This window comes from Mugil cephalus, chromosome 1 (assembly GCF_022458985.1).
Source record: "Mugil cephalus isolate CIBA_MC_2020 chromosome 1, CIBA_Mcephalus_1.1, whole genome shotgun sequence".
Lineage (NCBI taxonomy): Eukaryota > Metazoa > Chordata > Actinopteri > Mugiliformes > Mugilidae > Mugil > Mugil cephalus.
The window spans coordinates 38,352,212-38,375,651 of NC_061770.1; the positions used below are offsets into that span (position 1 = coordinate 38,352,212).

Genomic DNA, 23,440 nt, shown 5'->3' on the forward strand with positions numbered 1-23,440 from the left:
TTTACGATACTGTCCCACCACTCGCATGCCCAACTCCATTCACCAGGACCTTTCGCTTAAAAACATGTCCTCTGCTAGACAGGTGGCTTATGGGTACGTGGACACTTTGGGAGGTCGAGATGCTGGCCTCTTAAAATATAGGGCAGACTCCCTAATAAGGTGCAAATATCAGGCCTGTGGCACGAGCCGCAGCAAATTGCTTTCTGACAGTATATTTAAGATGGTAATCGACTGTCATTTACCACAGCCCATTCTCTCTGAATTGCTACGTGGACCCGAGCGTTCCTCCCACTCCGGCTCCATCACCCCCTCTCTATCAGCTGTCCCTCTCATTTTTCCTGTCTGATTCTCCCATAATTCACCAATGAATTATGGCCCCTCCCCGCTCCCTGATAATAAAGGAAATTCAATATTATATTCATAAATCCCGCACTCGCTGTGGGCTTAAGGAGGCTGTTATTCGGCTGTGCTGTCTTCTGCTCTTCGGTTCCACAGAGGAGCTGTTTACAGTATATGAAACGACACATGCAACCAATCTACATACATGCATTAGTCAAGACATTACAAATATTATTTTACATGGATGTTAAAAGTGCCCAGTTTTTTACATATATCTGCATTTTGAATGATCAACACGTTTTTGATGTGCAAAAACACATGAAACAAACATTAGATGGAGCAATGTGTAATTTCAAAGTCCTTGCTCTCATTGGCTGCTATTGAAATGCTTATTGGGTTCTCAAGAACCAGAAATGGCCTCCAGTAATGGCTGGCATGGACCATGGACACAGGAACCTTCTTTTTTTTTTTGTTTTTCTTTGTAGAGGTAAGCTTAGCGGAGGCTTAGTGAGGCTTTTGAAATGGAAACACACTTTTAGGTGCACATGTAAGATTGTAGCTGGACTCGGAAAAAATGCACATTCGCAACTAATTAAACCATCATTTTCTTTATGAGGAGAGAACAAAATCGCATCACATCACTGAATCTCACTTTTATATCCATGTTATGAGCTTGGAATGGACACGTGTGTGTGTTTATGCATCTAGCTTAGCAAACATCATCTCTCTTCATGTAATTCTGTAGAATTAACCCACTCACCACAATCATACATCCAAACTAAAGCTGTTTAAATCATAATTAACTCATTTTAAAGCCGTAAAAAAAATAAATTCTCACTCATCTAGCCTAAATAATAAAATAAAATATCTCTTTACGTTTTTATTTATTTATTTAAAAAAGACATTGCTCATTGATAAACTTAATAGTAAATGTGCCAGTTTTAGCCAACTGGCTAATTTGTAGTCCTAGTTGTAGTATTTAAAAAAAAAAAAAACATTATAAAAAATAAAAAAAACAAATTAAAAGTGCAGAGTTGTGAATAAGTGGCCGATGGAGCGTCCTCTTCCAGTGATGGTGCAATGTTTTCTCACTGCGAGAGACGTAGCACCTTGTCGCTTCCTCCCTCCCCACACCAAGGCGCCGCAAGGTCTTTGCTCCTCCAACCAAGATGCTTCCCCCGCATGTGATGGGGGGAGAAGAAGCAGCGAGGAGGAAATGAAAGCGCCGGTTAGTTCTCTGCGTGACAGACAGGGAGCTGAAAGATGGCGAGCGAGCGAGGCCCCGTCTGCGCGCAGTGAGTCCTCCCTTTATTCCGCCGCTGCACCTCTCGAGCCCCGCTCTCCGTCGCCTTTCCAGCTCCTCCCGACGTCTTGTCTCACTCGCTCGTCTATCTCGTCCTCCCTCTCCTCCCTGATAAGGCCGGCAGAGCTGCAGGCTGCTGGTCTGGTTAATTGGAACAGGAGTGTCTCGAGGCCTGGCCAGTGAGCCTTCGCGTTTCCTACCAAAACATCTCCAGGCACCGAGACAGCCACACGCGTGCCGCCGGGCATGCACACACACACACAAACGCACACACACACACATTTATTCATTCATATTTCCACACATCCCCCACATCCAAACATTTTACATTTCATACACGCAAAGCATCATAGATAGTGTTAGCAGGCGGCGGCGCTCAGAGAGGAAAATGGCGCATGCACATATCTAAACTTGTAAACTGTAAACATAATCCAAATGGCTCCAGTTGCCTTTGATTGTCGTAACGCGCGCATTACTTTTGGTGCCGATTGAAAACGCGTACCCCTGCAGGTGCTTAAACTGCTGCCGTTTTCACCCTCCATACTGTAATGACCCACATTATCTCCATCGCACAACAGCGATAACTTTGACGGAGCGTGACCCCGGGGCGCAAACGAACCGCCGGTTCACCCCGCTTTGGAACGCACTTAAGTCTGACTCATTTCGGATGTGGAGTTTTCGGAGGGACTGCGAAGTGTAATGGTGATGGATGGTGGGATGAACTGAGACGGGGAGGGGGGACATTACGAGGAGGTTAGTGTCAAACTGAGATGACAATAAAAAAACGTGCTTAGAGCCTGGATGAGCACTCAGCTCATGATTATTTTACGGTACATGTGTCTGTTTGTCTGCCTCATCCCTGATTGGTACTTCACACTGTCATGTGATGAACATGGCAGAAGGCGCGCAGGTCTAACGGCGCCCATGCGTGGAGATTGATGGTATGTGTGTGTCAGTGTGATTACATCTCAAGTAGCAGCACTGTGTCACAAGTGATGCCCTCTTCCTTCATTTTTATATATATATATATATTTTTTTTTTTCTTCTCTTTTTTTTCATGCTTGCTTCTCATGCCTCAGCTCTTTCCCTGGGTCGGCCATTTTGTTTGCGTAACAATAGACTGTGAACATGGACAATGTGTCTCCACCTCCTTTCATCGGAGACAGAGTCCTGGAGTGGAGCCACGCCCACACTACTGCCAGACTCGTTTGCGTTTTTGTTTAATTCGTAGGTCTTCAACAGGGGGTCTGCGACCCCTAGGAGGGTCCTCAGAGGTACTGCAGGGAGGGTCACAACATATTTAGTTGATTAGACATTTTTAATTTTCCCCCACAATTTTCCGGCACGGCCACCCTCTCTAATCAGTTTGGGTGTTATTGGCCTATAAAAAGTTGAAGAACCCCTGGTTTAATTAATACCACACTCTGCTCTACCACCACCATTTACAAATTAAATGTAGGATTCTACGCTGTACTTATTTTTAATTTTTTACTCTCTCGGCCCCACAGCACTGCTTTATTGAACAATTGGCAAAGCAACTGGTAGTGGACCCCCAAATGGTTGTGGACCCTCTGTTGAAGACCCATGTTTTAGTGTTTCATTTTAGTCCCATTCACTAACATGGAGGAGGTGGAGTTTATGACCTATACTGCAGCCAGCCACCAGGGGGAGCTCTACTTGCTTTGGCTTCACTTTTGGGAAGCTGCTCCCCCACCCATCTTTATACAGTCTATGGATGTCACGATATCAGTAAGAGGGCTGCTTCTTTAAGCCCGTAGACGTGTTTTATGACGGAACAAAACATTTGGATGTCTTTAATTGATGCCTGATGATTCAGACAAATTCAAATGCCATCCAAGTTCAGTTAAAAACCCTTCATTATCCACGACCTTGGATAGTGACCACCTTGATTTTGGGCGGACTGTTCCTGCGCCTTCAAATAGCTCGCTTGCCGCGAGTGTAGTTATCTGTCAGAACGAGCGGTCTTTTGGATTCACCGCCTATGGCTGCCATCTCTTTTGACCCACACAACACATCGGAGCAAATTCATTTACTCCCCACGATTCATCCTGCCAAGGTGTCACAGCAAAAGGAGCAACGAGGAGTCCCGCTGAACACAATATTAATCTGGCTGTTGCGTAGCACGGGTAAAGCCCTTGATCTGTTTCATTAACATCTCCTCATCAGGGCTAAATGCAGCTAGCACTAACAGCCAGAGCCAGTCACTAGCGGCTTACGGCTGACGAGCCTGATCAAAGGCAGTAATCTGATGTCGAATAAAGGCCCGCTCACCTTTGTGTTAGCGCACGCGGCCCACATGACTGAAGAGCCGCGCTGAATAGCTGCGCTCTCGCAATATTGATTCCTTCATTTTTTTTTTTATCCCAGCTTTAAGGTTCTGCGCTTTCATTTCGTCTTTTATATGTAGGTTTGTTCCCTTTTTTTGTAATTCCTCCTTCTCCCAATCCCTGAGTCATAAATCTGTCTCTTAATCCTACAGCTAAATTCCAGTGATGTCAGTCAGTAATTTGGCTTTTCAGCAGGAAAGCCACACAACCCCGGTCGAGAATGGAGCCATTTCAAATAATTAGCAGTGAAATTAAACAATTTGCTAATAAAACAGCTTTACCACAGGATTTACGCCAAAGCAAAAGGCATAAAATGTCTTCTATCTTCTCCCTGGTGTTGGTAACAATTTTATAACTAGGATTAAAACGCCTGATTCCACTCATGTTGCCCTGTCTGCATCCTTGATGTTTGAGATCACTTGGCCCCGGCCCTCTCTTCCCATGTGTCCACTATTTCTTGTCCTTCTCTTTCTAAATCCTTGTTTTCCATCTTGACCAGGAATATTAAACGTGGCTCAGCGTGCCTCTCTGGTTAATTAGAGCGCAGCAGTGGCAGCAGCAGCGTCACGCTGACGGATGGTACACTGCTGAGCTTCTCACGGGCCAGGATTAATGGCTCCTGCCTGACTAGGATATGCTGTGTATGTATGTCTACTCGGTTGCATGCGAAAGCTCTGCAGGTGTGTTAACGACTCAGACAAGCATTTGCACATGTAAAGATTTGTATCGTTTGTCTAGATTGTTGTACCCCATAAATATTTCATACGATTGAGTCATTTTCCCGGCTCTATGGAAAAGTGTTCTGTTGTAATATTTAGAATTCTGCATAAAGCTTCACATCCTCGGAGGAGAAAAGACGAAAAAAAAAAACGACACCATTTGAACTCTGTATAGCACTGATGGGCAGTGAAGTATTCAAACCAGGCTTCACCTGGTTGTCTGTGAGCTGAATATTTTTCAGAAGGAAGATGAAAGCCTGGCACAGCTCCACACAACAGGTGTAGTCTGGTCTGTGGGGAATCTGAAGACCTGGGGCCAAGGCGGAGCCCTGCAAGAGGTGGATTAAACACAAAAACACACATTTATGCCAAGGCATATTGCTAATGTGTGTACAAACACCAAAGCTCAGAGATCCACGACAAAAAAAAAAAAAGAAAAAAAAAGAAACGAAACAAAACGAACAAACCACTCAGAAAAGCAAGAATATATTCATATCTTAATACTAGAATACTAACACTAATAATAATTTAAGCTATTATTAGTTAACACAGAGAGACAGACAACCATACACACTCACACCTATGACCAGTTTAGAATCACCAATGATCCTAACGAGCATGTCCTCGGATAAACAAATTCCACCTATAAAGGCCTAATAGTGATGGATTTGAACCCAGAACCTTCTTGCTGTGAAGCATCAATTAACTAACCACATTGAAAGCTGATTTTTTTTTTAAAAAAAGGTGATATTATTCATCACTCATGCGATTAATCGCGATTAATCTATCAATGGGAACAATTCACATATTTTCCCTGTTTCACATTGCTCTCTAAATCTTTGAAAAACACAAATGTAAACCATATACAGCACAACTACTGAGGACAAATACCTTAAAATAGACGGCATAAAGTTAATCTTCTACACATTTCTGTTGTTTTCTTATCATACTGGCTTTTTGAAATAGTAGTACAGGTTGGATCAAAACTGGCCAAAGGGGTGCTGTGCAAGGAATACTTAGACTGATGGCTGAAACCAAGGCAGACAGACACCTCACACACCTCCACCCATTACAGGCTGCAAACATGGATATTTCTGCTGTAAAGTTTCTTTTTTTTTAACATGAAGTTCCATGGCATTGACTCACTTTGAGTCAGCCTCAAGTGCCCTGGAGGTTGCCACTTGGATTTAATTAAATTTGGCATCTCCTTAAATACCAATCAAGTCAGCTAGACTTCTCTCATTACTGCCTTGTTGGCTCTGTGCTAAGGCTGGCCAGTCTAAGACGCTGTTGGCACTCAAATCATCAGCTGGCTGAAGTGAATTATTTACCTTTTAAATTTTTACATTAGGAGCGTTCTGATATCAGAACTATTAAAAAAATAAAAGACGGAAGTGATTCTGTGTCCTATTGTCTTATCTTTGTCTCAAGCGAGGCAGTAAAAATAATACATGGGGCGGTATCCGTAGCAGCCTGGATGTAGCCAAACACTCTAAAACATTTGGAGAAGAGTTTCTGTCATGATTGTGCCAACATTCCCCTTGGGATGATTTCAGAGAAAATGGGTCAGTGGTGGCTCACATGACCGTGCAGCAATCCTGGGGGGTTTCAGAACTTTGCTTGTACAAGAAGTCGGGTCAGGGTGTACGAGGCTGTATACACATTGTATCGCCCAGATCTGCTGCATGATCGGCAATCACTGAGACTTGTTGTTTTTCTTCGGGAAAGGATTGAGGCAGATGGAAACCCTGCTAGTGGTTGGTTTAAACAAAAACAACATCCAAATGTTATCATTGGATCGTGAATGAACGGAGCTTTATTGTCGCTAGTAAAATAACGCCGTAGCCAACTGCGTCAGAGGAGGCGTTGTAAGCCTGAACTGTGACAAAACATATAATCCCAAGCGCAGACATAAATATATATACATTTTTTACTGAGTATACACAGTCCAGATGAACACTGTCGCACAAGGACATTTGCTTTGCTGGATGTAGAAAGCTACATGTGGAAATGGAATCAATCACAACCACACAATGTGCAATCCACAGAGCTCTAGCTATCTCTTGAGGCTTGTTTCCTCAGTGTCTTTTTGATTTCGTCTCTCAGACATGTCTACCAACATCTCCTAATAATTACCAAGTTATAAACTTATAAACATAACAGTGCTGAAAGAACAGGAAATGCTGCTTTTGTCCCTCTCGCAAGTGCTAGTTGGAGGACTGGTTGATTAAACAAGCTCTCAAATTGTTTATGAGAAGCAGGCGTTCAACAAAAACATGATTAACTCCCTGATGTTGATTATGGCAATTAAAACAGCGTCGTGAAAACGTAAGTTTCTTGTGTTAAATGGCAGGTTTTGTGCATTTGTGATTTCTTTGGTATAGGCAGGGTTTCCCATACGATGCCTATACTATGTCGGCACACCAGGGTCTACTTTACTCCGCCATGGTCTCATGACGAATTGGAAACCATGCTGTGAGGCATCTATTTGCTAACCACATTGAAAACAGATGGGAAAAAGGTATTAATCATCATGCGATTAATCGCGATTAAACATTTTAATCTGTTGGCAGGCCTGATTTGCATATATTAATTTCATGACATCTAATATAAAATACCTCAATTCCCAGTTGTACATTGCTCTTTAAATCCTATATAAACACAAATGTAAACCATATACATAAACTGCACACAACATTTGCATTAAAATACTATGGCGGACCACCAGCGTCTCATTTACTCTGCCATGGTCTCGTGATGCTTGTGCCTATTCCATCTCTTCCCCAAAGCCACGTCCCAGCTGGACTTTTTCAATTAAACCTGACGGAGAAAATGGCACAGCCAACAGAAGCTATTTGTGCGGTTCACCAATAAAAATTTACATTTTTACCACTTTTTTAAACCGGATGTTTGTGCTCTTGATTTTTAAGACAATAGAGATTTACTGTTATTAAAAGTGAGTTGGTCAAAACCTGTTATGGAGTCAAAGACGATGAATTAGCTTAACTAAGCGCTAGCTGGCAAAGTAAGACTTAGATTGAAGACTTTATTCAATCTTACATACATTTATCCATAGAATGACACATCTCAGCAGGTTTATGTTTAGTATTCATGCTGCTATACTGCCTGGCAAAAAAAATTAAAAAAAAAATAAAAATTCATTGGTCCACATTTAGCTTGGATTATAGCACACATTCGCTGTAGCATTGTTTCAATAAGCTTCCGCATTGTCACAAGATTTATTTCCATCCAGTGTTGCATTCATTTTTCACCAAGATCTTATATTGACTGCACAAAGTCTTCTCCAGCACATCCCAAAGATTAAGGTCTGAACTCTGTAATTTGAGCCCCATGAATACTGGCATTGACATTTTGGAGTACACCCGTGCCATCAAGGAAGAAAAAAAAATCCACGGATGGAATAATCTGGTCATTCAGTATATTCAGGTAGTCAGCTGACCTCATTCTTTGGGCATATTGCTGCTGAACCTAAAGCTGATGCAACTGCAGCATCCCCAGATCATAGCACTGCCCCCCCAGGCTGGTACAGTAGACACTAGACATGATGGGTGCATCACTTCATCTGCATCTCTTCTTACCCTGATGCACCCATCTCTGTTGAACAGGTTGGTTCCCTGCAATCTTTCCAGATTTTAATAATGCGTTGGACATTTTTTAACCAAATTTTAGTAGTTTCTGCTTCAGTCTCTTTAATCTGTTTGGGAATGGTCAAATCATTGGCATGCACCAGGCAGAGAAAAAATCTAACATCTTCTATAATTATCCCGGCAGGAGGCTCCTACCTGCTTAGTTAAATCCAGGTGGCAACTTCTATTTTTTTTTGTTATTTTTTTTTGGCCAGGCATTGTATTTGTCCACATTATCTGCGTTATGATGGTTATTTAGAGACGGACTGATACAAATCTTTAAGGGTTTTATTATTTTTGGTAGAACTCCCCTCTCTTGTGAGGACTTTTGTGAGAAACACTGCATGGTGCACATTTTTCTTTCTGTCCTTTGTACATTTATAGCACAATGTGTGTTTCATGCATATGTATATGTACAGTATCTCTGTAGTCTTTTAATTATACTCAACTATTCACATGGCGGGGGTTAATGAAATTTGAATGTGTGCGTATGCTAGCATGTGAGCATAAGCAGGACTTGTTCAAAGATTGGGCTCTGTCACTCAGAGACCAAAAATAGACCAGCCTGGTTTTTATCACCCCTAGAGGCATGCTGCGCCTGCTGCATCTTAGAAGAGATTTTGTCTGACTGTCTAACATTTAGCAGCACAGAAGCTGATCTATTTTCGACGCCACAGGACTGTAAACTGAGGTTTTGATCGTTGAGCGTCACCCTCTCCCGCAGCTTATGCTCTATACGTGTCATCCAGGTGTGTGGGGTATTTGATTTTCCTTGGAAGGATTCGGGATGGCCGGGTTAACTCTCGACAAACAACGGCAAACAACTGAATTGCGTTTGTCCAAGCGAATTCTTCCTAACAACCTTTAATCACGACGCCTTTCGCGCTTCCCTCGTTGTAAATATAAGCCCGTGAGTTCAACATGAAGACAGCACTGTGAACATCACTCAACAACTAATTGCCCCTAGATTATTTGCTTTCCTCTCCTCCTCTGTTTCTCACTGCTGCATCCGTCCCCTCTGGTCCTCCGTAATATTCGTTAATGTTAACGTTAAGCTTCGCCCCTGTGGTAGCATGATTATGCAGCCTCCTCCCTAACCTCCCTCCCCCTCCCTCGCTTCCTCCCTCCCTACCCTCCCCTGCTCGTACGGCGGCGTCACCGCCACCGCTGTCACTTCGAAACCAGGCGGGGTGGCGCATGGGAGCGCGAGCAGGGGTGAGACTAGCTTTAATTGTAGACTGTCTGCGATGGAAATTAAATCTCACTCGAGAATTAATGGCGAGGGATTAGGTCGAGCCCCGGGGTCAAGTCCAGCTATTCAGATAGCTATTGACTCTGCTGCACTCCACTCTGAATGCCATTTGATTTAATGATGTGTGTGTTTGCATACGCATGTCTATAGTGTGTGTGTTGCAGTGGGGCGGTGCGATTTATCAAATGCAGCACTAATGCTGCCAACAAAAAAATGTATGGACGGCCGCTTCCGTCTCTCAGTATGAAACCAATATGTTAATGCTCGGAGAGTCGCTTGTCTTGGATGAGAGTGAAGAGATGAAATAAGACGTTCATTTTGCTCTGGTGCTTTTGGGACGTACATGGAACCGTGCAAGACACTTTCTTGGCTGTCGCTGTGTAGGGATCTTTATTTATAGTGCATAGTACAAAGCAGATGAAAGGCAGATTAATTTAACACGGGGGCCGATTAACTTACTTTGGTCTGGCTCATATACATGGCCCATATGTCATGAACTGTTCTATATAGTTGCAGTAACACTGTAATTTAATGCTTTCTTGTTGTGTTTGCTTCTTCCAGATCCCTACCTGCCCACATAACCATGGAGCCCATACCTGCGTAAATCTTCGTGTTCCATAAGTTCCGGGAGAAGAAGAATGGGTTTGTGCTGAAACCATGAACGTGCTGCACGCTCCGGCAGACACCAGCGAGCTCTGATACCCGTCTGCTCGACGGCTCGCCTCCCGCTTTTCTTCTGCTTGCACTCCTCTTAAAGAAAGATCACAATCTTCCCCCCAAGCTTTTGGCAGCAGCTCAAATTTCCTGGAAATTGCTCGGAGATCTGGATTGTGGAGACGAACGTTCTATTTTCGGGGCCAGGATAGACCAAGAGGCTTTTGAAGAACCGGCTGTGTTGAAATTATCATATTCCCCCTCTTACTCTTCTGCTATTCCTCAGTCCCGGAGGCGCTAACTGATGGAGAGACGGAGGAGAGAGTCAGGATAAGAACAAGAATTAGAGAGATTCACAGTGAAGAGGAAAAACTGCTTATTGGTCAGGAAAATTGGAGTAGGGCTCTTGTGAGGATTACGTACCCATCGAGCTTTAAATCCCAGCCTTATTGTGTACAATTATACTTGTTTACATTTATAATTTGTTAGTCACAAGTGGAGCTAGGTCTTATCTCCGTGCTTCATTAGGCCTGTAAAACATCAAGTCGAAAAGGGAAAAAATTCCGAAATTTGAGCATGACGAGGGGGTTAAGATTCCTGTGTTGGCCCCTGTGGCCCCTGGCCCTCCTTAGCCTGCTCACCACAGTGACGATGCTGGAGTTCGGCGGGGCGCCGGGCCAGTGGGCGCGCTACGGGCGCTGGGAGGCCGGATCGGTGGGCGAGCTGAGCTTCAGCCTCAAGACCAACATCAGCAAAGCCTTGGTGCTCTACCTGGACGACGGCGGCAACTGCGACTTCCTGGAGCTGCTGATAGCCGGCGGGCGCCTCCAGCTGCGCTTCGCCATCCACTGCGCCGAGCCCGCCTCTTTGCACATGGAGACGCGGGTGAACGACGACCGCTGGCACATGGTCCTGCTCACCCGCAACTTTCGCGAGACCCTGCTAATGGTGGACGGGGAGACGAAGGTGGCCGAGGTGAAGTCCAAGCGGAAGGAAATGGCCGTGGTCAGCGACCTGTTCGTCGGCGGCATCCCGCCGGACGTTCGCCTCTCCGCGCTGACGTCCAGCACCGTGAAGTACGAGCCGCCCTTCCTGGGCTTGATCTCCAACCTGAAGGTGGGGGAGATGCCTCCTACTCTGCTTAACAGCCAGGGCATTCAGAGCGACCTGGAGTACCTCTGCACCAAACAGAACCCGTGCTTAAATGGAGGGTTTTGCTCTATTCAGTATGGAGAAGTTCACTGTGACTGCACCCATACTCGCTTCAAGGGGAAGTACTGCAAGGAAGGTAAGGAACCATCAGCTACGCTTGCTTCTTTTTCTTGCTTTGTTCCTGGGACATTGTTGGGCATCCTCATCCTTAGCATTTCAAAGCTAACACGGAGGCGTGTTTGCATTGTTACTCAAAAACTTGGTGGAGATTGGGCTCTTTTTTTTTTGTTTTTATTGACATTTTCTTGACATTTTCTACACAGCGGTATCAACATTTATCTCTAATTAACATTATACACATGTTTTATCTGCTTACCCACCAACCCTCCGGACCTCACCATTCAAAAATAAACAGTCCTTAGCCAATTACACACGGTAAAATTAATCTCAGGAATTTGACAGGGTAAGATATGACAACGTTAATTCAAATCATCTTGCAATTCTGGTTTTGATATCCTATGTTGCTGCATACCAAAATAATGTTTTCTTCTTCAGCATTATGAATTCTGGCTGTAGAAATATGGAGATTTCAAGAAGTCTCATTTAACAGTGAAAGATATCTAGTGTATGTGGTGGTTTCGATGTTAATCCCTAACCCTAACACTTTTTTCACCCTGGCTTTAGTCCAACAGGTGTTATTCTGCTAACCCTAAGTATTTGGGGTTTTTGCAGGATGCTTTTTGTTATGAGTAACGATTTTAAGTTTAAACTTAACCCTAACCCTAATGTCTAACGCCAACCTAAGGGTTAAACCTAACCCTTAATCCTAACCCTAGCCCAAGGATCTAACCCTAACCTAAGGGTCAACCCTAACCCTAAGAGTTAAACCTAACCCTAACCCTCTTAAAAGAGGATCCTAACCTTCTAAAAAGGGGTTAGGTTTACGGTTGAACCACCCTAACCCTCTTTTAAGTCTGATGCTCAAAGTGCTGTCAGATAAGAACTTATAAACAATTCAGTTTGGCAAACTTGCAGCAATATGTATAACCCTTTTTTTCCCGGAGAGGTGGCAGGGACTTGTTTCTCTGCTGACTGAGCGAGGTCAGAGTTGAGGGAAGACGAGGGGATCTCTGAAAAGCCTGCTTATTTTAGTACACTATAATTAAACTAGTTTTAAGAAGTTTCTTTGCTGGAAGGATTAAATTGTTGAGGAGCGCTTTCTTTGGGATTATGTGTCTCAAACAAGAGACGTGGCACAGGTGCTGCTTTGAATGTGGCTGTTATTTATTTTTGTCGAAAAAAAAGAAACGATATTTAACATCAAAGCTGCTGAATAATTCAAATGCAAGGCTATACGTTGTACGTCTGCTTTCAGACTCTCCTTTCTTTCCCCTCAGTTCCGTGCGTCTCTCTCCATACCTATTGTCTCGGGCGTACGCGCCGCTCTTGCCTCCCTTTGCTCTCGGGATGCGCTCCCGTGCTGTCAGCTCACGTCAAACTCTGTTCTCTTTTAAAACCTCTGGCTCCCTCCTTCACTGACACATCCCATTTCCATATCTATAGTTTTTCCCCTCTTTCCTTCACATTCATCCGTCTCCGTTTCCCTCTCGTCCTCCTACCTCCTCCTCCTCCTCCTCCTCCTTTTCTCAAGGCTATCTGAGCTCTCCACTTCCACCCTCCCCTCCCCACCCCGCCCTCCTCTCCGTTCACTCCCGAGTTCACTCCCTCATTCCACTTATCTCTCATTCACCTTTACCCGCTGTCAGCACTTCGTACCACTGCTGCTCCTCTCCTCCTCCTCCCCCCCACACTTATCTCCCGCCTCTCTTTCTTTCATCCTGTCCGCATCTCCTCCACACTTTGCTTGCGAATTGTCTCGTTCCCCGTGCGGCCATCAGAAATTGCACTCTGTCTCGATCATTTGTAACGGGGGTGGGTGGGGGAGCGGGGGGAGCTCTTCATCCTACATTATCACCACATCCTATAAATATTGCATCGGGGGCTTTCAGAATAATCAATAGACTCGGCAGCTCCTACCTTGTCCCGCGTGATGAAATGACTTGTAATTACAGCACGTTCAAAAAGGTAGATAACTATTTTTTGCCCGCGGTCACGCGCCCATTGTTTGAAGTGCTGCATCTTTGTGGCGCCCGGAGATAAGCGTCGACTGCGGCGAAGAAAGTAATCAACCCAAACAAAATATTCAGTTCAATTTTTTTTTCAGCGCTTTGGACGGAGCGGCGGTAATAAGAATAAAGCCTAGCGTGCGGACTCGTTTCAGATCAAAGCCTCGGAGTTATTTTGACGCGGGGAGGTTAGAGCGGTCCCAGACGCCTCGTGAGGCCGCATTGTTTCTCTCTTCCCCTCCGAGCCAATCAAAAGTCCTTTCCCTCCTCGCGGACGGGTTATTGCTGTTCAGAGACCCCTCGCGCCGATGATGTCGCTTTCTCGACAGACGCGCGGTCTTCCCTTCTCCCCGGCTCTCCGTCTTGTGTTCCGCGGCTCCCTCCCGGCCTTTTGCGCCTCTGTGTCAGATTGCTGCCGCGCGGCCGCTGGAAGCAGAAACTCTCAGAAACTGAGAGCAGAATACCAATGCGGCGCTACGGTGACTGCAGGAAGCACTTGTCCTTTTGAAATGGAGAGAGTAAGATAGAGAACGGTGACGGAGGGAAGAGGAGCCCGACGAGGCAGCAAGCGGAAGAGGAATAAGGAACGGCAACTTTTGCTCGGTGTTAATTTATTTTTCCGAGATGTTCTTTGGTTTGAGGGCTCCAAATTGGGTCATTATGGCTGACTGCCAGTGCCGCCGTGTATTTATTCCTTTTATCTAACACGTGGGTGGGAACGCAAAAGGTCTTCGGCGCTCTCTTTTCACTTGGTTTTAAGACCCTTTAGATGTCTGTGCTAACAAATTCATGTCTCGCCGTGTTAGCTCTCTGGTGAAGGGGCCGTGTCAAAGCAAGAGCTTATTTTGAAAGAGCTGCCGCCGCCGCCGCCGCCGCCGCCGCTGCCTCCTCTCTTCAGAGAGGAAGGAGGCATCATTTGATGGGAACATTTTTAATGATGAGATGTGGCACTCGCAATATATTTATCTGTCTAGTTCGAGATGATTCATGATGCACTCGTTGATCACTCAGCCATTTAGCCGATGCTCTTCTTCTGAGAGATTTACAATCGCTAGGAAAAGATTCAATTCCTAGATGTCTGAAAAAAAACAACAAAAAAAAACACAATTTAAAATTAGTGATGCACGGATTCTGCAGCTTTCATTTTTCTTTCTTTTTATCTTTTATTTATTACTTTAATATGCCTGTTGTTGGTTGTCTCAGAAGGACAAGATGTTTCCTAGATTAAAAATACATTTTGCCCCGCGTATGACGTACAAATGTAAATTAGTTTGGTCGTATGTGCTCAGGGTTTTGAAGCTTATTAGAAGTCTTCTTCCACTTGAGTGCACAGCAGATAGGGAGGATATGTTGATCTTTTCTAAAAGAAAAATCTGCTCAAATATTTGTATTCTAAAATTAAAAGCCAATGATTTATTCTTAGTCTTTTAACTTCTACACAAAAATTGGCTCCGATACGGTTCTCTGCTAATAAATAAATAAAAGCTTCGGTTAGACCCCGCAGCAAACAGCACACACGAGACAGAGCGTTAACTCATGCTATCATTAGAAAGGATATTCCAAAGCTTCAATACAGAAAACTTGAGAAATTGGACAGTCCAATTAAATAACATGCTCCATTTAGAGGAATGCGGCATTACCAAGAAGTTAAAACTGTGCTTTTAAATAAATCTTCTTTCAGTTGTCAGGTTTCACATTAAATTTTCTTCCCGGATTTGAAATATTCATCTCTTGTACCTGATGTGAATCCACTGTTCCCACAATTCCCTTAAGATGGTCATGCACCCAGCGCCATGTTTACTTGGCACATCTAATACATGAATTACGGTATGTGTGGATTTTCTTGACAAACCTGAGTTGATGCTGAAAACAACCAAACTCGACTTTAAACCACATCTCATTATATTCATGTATGAACTGCACAGCCTGCTGCTGTTTGTCACTAAACCCAGTATCCACGTTATTACGGTAAGTCAAAGACGAACAATGACAAAAACAAACAAAAAATGTAGGCTAAATTTAATATTAGAAATATCAACTCAGAAAGGTTACTGGGACTCTGTTCCTAAGTCAAAAGTACATGGGAATATTGTAGCTTTAACAGTCCGTCAGAGTTGAATTTGCCGCTATAATGAAAGCGAATTAATATTTTGTCGTCTGGAGCTGATCAGTTCCAACCTGAATGTACAGAGGCTGCCACTCAGTGCATTAAATTCATTAACAGAGGGACTGCTTATGCAGAAACAGACCAAAACAGCCTGTTCACATGTAGGCGGAGAAGAAGCACTGGGATGTGAATCACCAAAACAGCAGCTAATGGGCAGAAAAAGTAAATAAATAAAACCGACGCGCTTCATGGACCCCACATAATTGCACAAAACTGCAGGACATGGAAAGATAGCGCTTCTTCAAAGAGAGCCAAATAAAGGTCCTTGAAGGGAGAAAATATGTGTTAATGTAATGTGTGTAATGCTCGCGCACATTACAGTTGTTCGGTCGCGGTTCTGGATTAAAGCTTACAATATTAAGCAACTGAATTTAACGATTTAAGTGCCGCACCTTTTCGAACCGGTGCAATATATCACCAGTCAAAAGACTGAAGGTCGATAGGCAAAATTGGTTTGGTGCAGAATTTGCTTTACTGGCACTGATTTTTAAGTTTTTTCTAGCCTCTCATAATACACCTAAGTTATTCCATAAACCCAATTTGAAACGCGAAAAAAAAAGAGAAAACGTGATGTATTGATCCGTTATATTAAAACAGCAGACAAACTTTGATATTATTTGCTATCTTAAATTGGCCAGGCTGGACAGTAGAACCGGTTGGATTTTAAAAAGATGATGTCAAACAAAGTATTACAACTCCCTTTGAGTGCAGCATTATTAACCGCTGGACAGACGAGACGCAGAGAGATTCGCTGATCAGAAACACTGGTTTTCCCCCACCGCCCTCTTCTCTGATAGCTGCTGCATGCTCATGAATATAATGCTTTGGAAGTGGCAGGCTTTGATGTACGCATTAGAGCGTACCAACAGAGAGATTGAGACAAGAAGTTGTTTTAAAATCCGCCTGAAGCGGAGAGCCGAGCTTTAACCACAGATCCCCATTCAGCGTCCGCAAATTTAGCAAACTACAGCGCAGCGTGGACAGATGATTAAAACGGAAGCTGTTAGCCACAAAGGTCTAAAGGCTGTGTTAGACTAGATATTTGGTGTCATTTTGTTATTGCAGCCGTCGCTCAGAAGTTCTCGCAGCTTGTTCTCTCAACGCGTCTACCGGGCAGAACTTTTTTTTTTTCCTGTTCTGTGATTGGTCAGAAGCGGGAAGGAGGCGCGGTGAATGCAGAAAAGTGGAAGTGCTACCGGCAACTCTCTGAACTCCCAGATGGTAATATCTGTGACAAGCTTAATTCAGTACGAAAAAACACTGTCCTCCACTCTTTTGAAATCCTTTGTAATGATGAATTTCAGCCCAAAGTGGAATTGGTAAAATCTGAAAATTGAAAATGACAGCAGAAGCTTTTGTAATCTAAGGAGGTTGAGTCATTTCATCTCCCTTAGAGACATTGTTTTTTTTCTCTTCCACTGCTTTGGGAGTCCATACCTCCCATAGCACTGATTTAAATAACAGTGATGTCGCTCATCCTAGGGTTAGGGTTAATGTTAGGGTTAGTGGCTAGGGTTAGGATTAGTGGTTAGGGTTAATGTTAGGGTTAGTGGCTAGGGTTAGGGTTAATGTTAGGGGTTAGGGTTCGGGTTCAGTTGGACATTGGTTAGATAGGATGCATGATTGAAGGTGCCATTTTACCTCACACTTGCTTTATTCTGATATCACTGAAGATTGCAGGGCTTGCATTCTACCTCAAACATGTATTTGTTTTCTGCATCTATGCAGGTGCAACCTCCCCGCCTTAACCATGGTATTAGCTTGCATTTTGCGATTGTTATAAGCACACATTTTACCATTAGGGTTGGTAATTAAGCTGCCATGAGTCACTGTAGGCCATTGTTTTTATAACTGCCTCTGACCCCGGCTTTGTGTTGGTGTCGACCTCCAAACTGCAGTGGAGGGTAGGTCAGCTGTGAGCTCTCATGTCAGGGTAATTAGAGGTTAAATGACTTCATAAAAATGACTCCTATGATATTAATATGTTCGTTTGCTCGGCAAACTGTGCGCAGCCTTTCAGGTTGCCATGAGACACTTCAGGCAAGGCAAGAAACGGCATTTTTATTTATATAGCGCATTCAATACCAAGAGGTAACTCAATGTGCTTTACATAAAGACACAGCATTTGAAAAGAGCAGCATGAAACAGAAAAATTTAGCAAAGAAAAAGAAAAAAGTACAAGCTGATTTGAGTTCTGCGGGCAGTTTGTTCCAGTTGTGTGCAGCATAACAGCTAAATGCTGCTTCACCATGTCTGGTTTGAACTCTGAACTTTGTGCTCCACTGTCTGACTTGAGTCAGTAGATCTCAGAGCTCTACTGGGTTTGTACTCTATTAACATGTCATTCATGTATTCTGGACCTACACCATTCGGTGATTTGTAAAGCAGTAGCAGAACTTTAAAATCTATTCTGTAGCTGACTGGAAGCCAATGTAAAGACTCAAGAACTGGGGTGATATGATGTGATCTCTTTGTCCTGGTTAAAACTCAAGCTGCAGCATTTTGAATGAGCTGCAGCAGTTTGATACTTTTATGGGGGGAGTCCAGTCAGAAGACCGTTAAGTAGTCGAGTCTATTGGAGATGAAGGCATGAATCAGCTTCTCCTGATCTGTTTGGGACATAAAGCCTTTAATTCTGGATATGTTCTTAAGTTGATAAAAGGCTGTTTTGGTGACTGACTTGATATGACTGTTGAAGGTCAGATCCGAGTCTATCAGCCTGCCAAGGTTTAAAGCCAACAGACTGTAAAGGAAATGCATCATTCATTGAAAACAAGCATTTCATCATGCCGCCAGTTCCTTGGAAGACAGTTCTTTCTGGGGACGAACTAGACTTCACTCCTGAATAATCAAATACTGAATTTATTGACCTCTTATAGCTTCACTGTTTCCGTTGAGGAAGGTAGAGACTTTCCATGGTGTTGTAGACATGCATAGGTTGTGCTGGCCACTTTGTAGAGAACCAGTGTGTGGAATATAGAACTTTCAGCAGTTCCTGGTTATGCTTTCATCAATTAATAATCTCATACCTATTTCTGTTTGCTTTAGATGAGCCCTTCATATCCACATAGGGACCAAGCCTTCTTCCACTCAGCCCACTGTGCAGCGTTACTATATTTCTGCAGCAGCAAATAGACGACAAACCCAACATTGGTCTAGACAGGCGCTGTTTTATATCAAGCGATGCCACAGTAGGCTCACTTGGAGAAGGACAGGTATTCAATTGGTTGCAATTTTTTAGCATCACAACTACAATATTGTTGTGGCGTTCTGACCACTGACAGGTGACGTGAATAACACTGACTATCTTGTGACAATTCAATGTTCTACTGGGAAACTTTTACACCTGGCATTGGTGTGTCACAGGTGAACTACATATTGGTAGTGCGCCTGAACACATCCTGTGACGACTCTGACGAAGGACTCGCATTACAGCTAATGCTTCGCTAATAGTCAGGAGTTAAGAAAACGGGGTTAAGGATTTACCTACACCAGTAATATCAGAGTAATATCAGTCATGTAAATGAGTTTTCTTAATAAATGAGAAGCGCGTTGTTATTTAATTATGCGTGCAAACGTCGTGTTACTTTCAGGAGATGATAGGCAGTCGCCTATTGTTTATGCCCTCCATGATTTAATTGGTTAATTTGCATAAGCTTTACGTCTATTTCAGACGAGAAATGTTATCCAGGAGTGTCTCAGAAAATTGGGCGTCAGACTGAATGTCCATTTTTTGGCAGCGTTATACACAGTTTATCAGCATTTATGAGAGAAAAAAAGATTGACGCGGGAGCCCTTTTCCACTTGGCAGCTCCAAATAAAGACGTGTTCAGAACCAGCTGCTTAGCTCATTACTGCTCACTAATCCCCAAATCGCTTTCATCATCACTTTTTATTTTAGTTTTTGGATTAAAGGAGGAGTCCTGTGGTTAACTGGCCCGGACCCTGCATATTGGGATTGCGCTCCCACGTCTGAGCGAGTTTAGGGAGCCAAGGCTTCGGCTTCATACACCCACGGACCTTTTTTTTTTTTTTTTTTAAAAGCCCACAGAGGTGTTTTACCGCTGTATGTCGTGAACAGATGCCGTTTTCCCTGACAAGCCGGGGTAATCTTGTTTATCAGCCGTTGTAATTCACAAACGATAAGGGCTCACCGCCCCTCTTAATGCCACGACACCTGTGAACTTGACATTCTGTATGTTTTGCAGGTCTAGATTCCTTTTTAAATCTTAAATCCGGCCCTGGCATAAAGGAGAGCCCAAAACAGGGAAGCCTAAGACTTTCCTTTTTCTACCGCAGCACCGTGTTGACCTTTTGCAATTCTATATTGTAATCCTGAAAGTGTCTGCTACATTTCTTCTGAAAGAGAAGAAAAAAAGTATAACAGTTAATAACAAATAAGCAGATTTTCCAGCAAATGTGACCAGATGGTTTAAAAATGCAAAATGCAGGAACAGCCTAAACGTCCCCAATGTTAATGCCTCATAGTTGTTGGTAATGCGAGTCCGGTGTGGCGGGGCACTGAAATTCAGTCGCGACATTACAGCCGGACAGTGGCAGTGATGGAACAGGGCTGCGCCGAAAGGATACCAAAGAGTCGTACATCATGGTGATAATTGCGTCTCCCCACTGGCAACCACAGCGGGGGGAGGAGGGGTTGGAGGTGGCGGAGTGTGCGGCCGTGAAGGGGTGCCACGCCGCCTGATAACTGAACTCCCAATTAACTTGTCCTGTATACATAAATAAGTATAGAGCTAATGAGGGCTTTGCAGACTGTACGGCCGCCTGAAGAGATTCCATAGAACCCTGAAACGACCGACGCTTTTATCTTCACCAACCAACTGCACCGTGAACGTCCAGCGGAGCTGTCCGCAGCATCTCACTGCTGAGATTTTCTATTTTATCGGTTTCAGAGTTTTTTGCATATGTAGCATAATATACTGTTCGTTTAAGAGGTAGATTCTCTCCTTATAGGCTTAATTCTTGTGTAACATACGAGAAATCCAAGGTATATACTCTACTACTCAGTAGTAGTTCGTAATTAATTTGAGTTAACACACTGCATTAAATAATAATAACATAATAATTGTAAATAATCATATCAAATTGATTTTTCTTTTTAAAACAAACAAAAAATAAAATAAAAAACGTATCTGCACCCAGGTCTGTAAGCCCTACAGACAGACTGTCGAGATTTCATAGCAGCTGCCTTTATTTACAATGTGTTTCCCGATTGATAGTGCAAGGATTTAGGGTGGGCGGAGGGCAAAATAACAAGCAAGCAAATCTATCACAATGAAGATAACCTAACCAGAATCAACAAACGAAATAACAACAGCTTACCTCCCTGTCTAACACAAACAGGAGAATGCAAGGTCAAAAGAATGGCAGCCCACCCTTTACCAGACTCCTGGAGGAAAATAAGCCCTCCTCACGGCGGCGGCTACAAGCCGAGGATTTGAGAGCGAGTGGCTGGGAAAGGACGCTGCAGCGGCGCCATCTTGGTGGCGCAGGCAGGCAACCACCAAGATGATGATCGGTCGCTTCCTGATGCACATCTTTCAGACTTCCGTAACAGTAGGTTAGGAAAGAAACCGCAGTTTCTTCAACAAAGTAATCCAAGTCATAGCCCGTTCCAGTGCTAAATGATGAAACCTATCCAAAGAAGTGACACCTGGACATGCAGCAGCATTATATTGACTACCTAAACTGACCGAAACCATCCTTAAAAAAAAAAAAAAAAGACATTCGACGTGTATTTTAGGGTTTTAGTTTGGTCCACCAGGGGGAGCTCTACTTGCTTTGGCTTCACTTTAGAGGAGCAGTTCCACCTCGATATTTATGTTGTCTATGGTCTAACCACATCATGGATCTAAGTAAGTGTAGTGTTTTGCGGTAGAACATACTTAGCCAGTACCTACCAAGGAGAATACAATAAAACCACCTAGCTACATATTACTTTTTCTGACATATTTCGTATGAAATGTATATTTTCCAATCTGCCACTCTCTAGGCCTTCTCACCACCTTTTTTAGTTACAACTTTTTTTGGCTCATTTTCTACCACCCTTTCTTTTCATATATATATATATATATATATATGTATTTTTTTTTCTAGCCTCCACTTTGTTGAGCCATTTTGCTTGCTGAGCAATCCCGAGTTCAAAGGACACCCGCTCCAGGGCCTCCGTTCTGCGGCTGATAGATTTCCAGCCTCCCCGAACAGACAGCGGCCAAATTTCACTACTTAGACATGGGTTTCTAATATTCCTCAAGTCCCTCTACTTTGGTAGAAGGTGCTACATGTCTTGGCCTCACTTACCGTTTAGGCGCGCTCACATTTTGCTCCCGTGTTTTTTTTTTTTTTTTTTTTTTTGTAAGTCGAGCCCACATATTAATCTACACTCCAATAACTGATTCTGATCCCGTGTTAAACTGGTCTTTGGTGAGCTAAAAAAAGAATCCGGTAACAATTGCTCCAGATGAGTGACTTCCTTAAGTCCCTAATCCCCTAATTCCTCCATTTTTTTTTTTTTTTTTTTTTTTTGCAGTGTATGAATACTTTTATGCAGATTGCTTTTCCCTTGCGGAGGCAAAAAGCAAGCATTACTGGATTAAAGAGTGAGGTTAAATTGCCTGACTCAAAGGACCCGGTGAGCGCTAAGACTCTCACAACGCATTTGTTTTGACTTGCGCGTTGCCATGGGGGCGGCAGCGTTGGATGCAAGTGTGCGTGGGCGGGTGTCACTGTGATGCATCCTGCCCTTCCTCTCCTTCACCCTTTTCTTTTTTTTTTTTTTTTTCTCTCAGGTGAGTCTTTTCTAGTATGAAGGTCCCTGCCAATGTGGCCGGCCGTCAAATGCAATTAAAGCTTGCTCTCTACCCCTGCTGTCACTCCGCAAGTAGAAAATTGAGCGGGAGGTCTGGCTCCCGCAAAACCCCGTCACATGTCACTTGCTATCCATCCCCATTATCGCAGAGGTGTGGGAGAAACGGGCACAAAACAAAAACAAAGACAGAAAACAGCCTGTGAAGGTAACCTTCGTAAAAAGCTTTGTGACAGTATTTTTTGACTTCCTCGGATCACGTGTCTCTGCAGCGTCACCGTACACGACACCGAACACTGTCCAGTCTAATGTAACGTGAGGCAAACGCGATCCGCAGCATTTACCAACGAGGCCGTCATTGATCTCTTCTTAAACTATTACATACTTCCTTAAGAGAGCATTAGGCAGCTTAACTAACACAACAACGGAGCGGATCGATAACGTATTTCACCGTGTTAACTATCGAGCATCGTTATCCAAATGCACTCGCGTCGATGGCTTTAAACTTCATATGCATGGATTTTTCAGAAGTCGCTGCAAAGCTTCATGCGGTTAGTCTTGATTTATTTATTTTTTTCAAGCTCTAAGGTCTCTTGGCTATTTGTGTAAGCTGTTAATTAACAGACAGGCGATTTCACAGATGCAGCAGTCAGCAGAAACTGAGGTAAATAGCTATTTCAGATCTGCTTTGGATATATATATATATAAATATATATATGGGGACGATGCAGTTGTTGCAGTAAATTGTGAGAGTTCCACTGTCCACAATCTTGCTAAAAACAGCCACACATGCTAGGATACAGGGCTAATGGCATCTACAGCTGCAGTGACTTTATAGATGAAACTAAGCAAATAATAATGGGAAAACCGTTGTTTTGAGTCGAAGAGGTCACGAGAATAAAAAGCC

At 43.5% G+C, this 23,440-nt stretch overlaps 1 protein-coding gene across 6 annotated transcripts in view; it reads left to right on the forward strand.

Moving 5' to 3' along the window:
- The window catches only part of nrxn2b (neurexin 2b), a 690,784-nt gene that overhangs the window by 73,303 nt on the left and 594,041 nt on the right, over positions 1-23,440 (forward strand). For all 6 annotated transcript variants that reach the window (XM_047590093.1, XM_047590084.1, XM_047590056.1 and 3 more), the window contains exon 2: positions 10,170-11,550. In XM_047590093.1, the coding sequence (XP_047446049.1) occupies positions 10,839-11,550 (712 nt within the window). In that variant the 5' untranslated portion in view covers positions 10,170-10,838. The remainder of the gene's footprint in view (positions 1-10,169; positions 11,551-23,440) is intronic.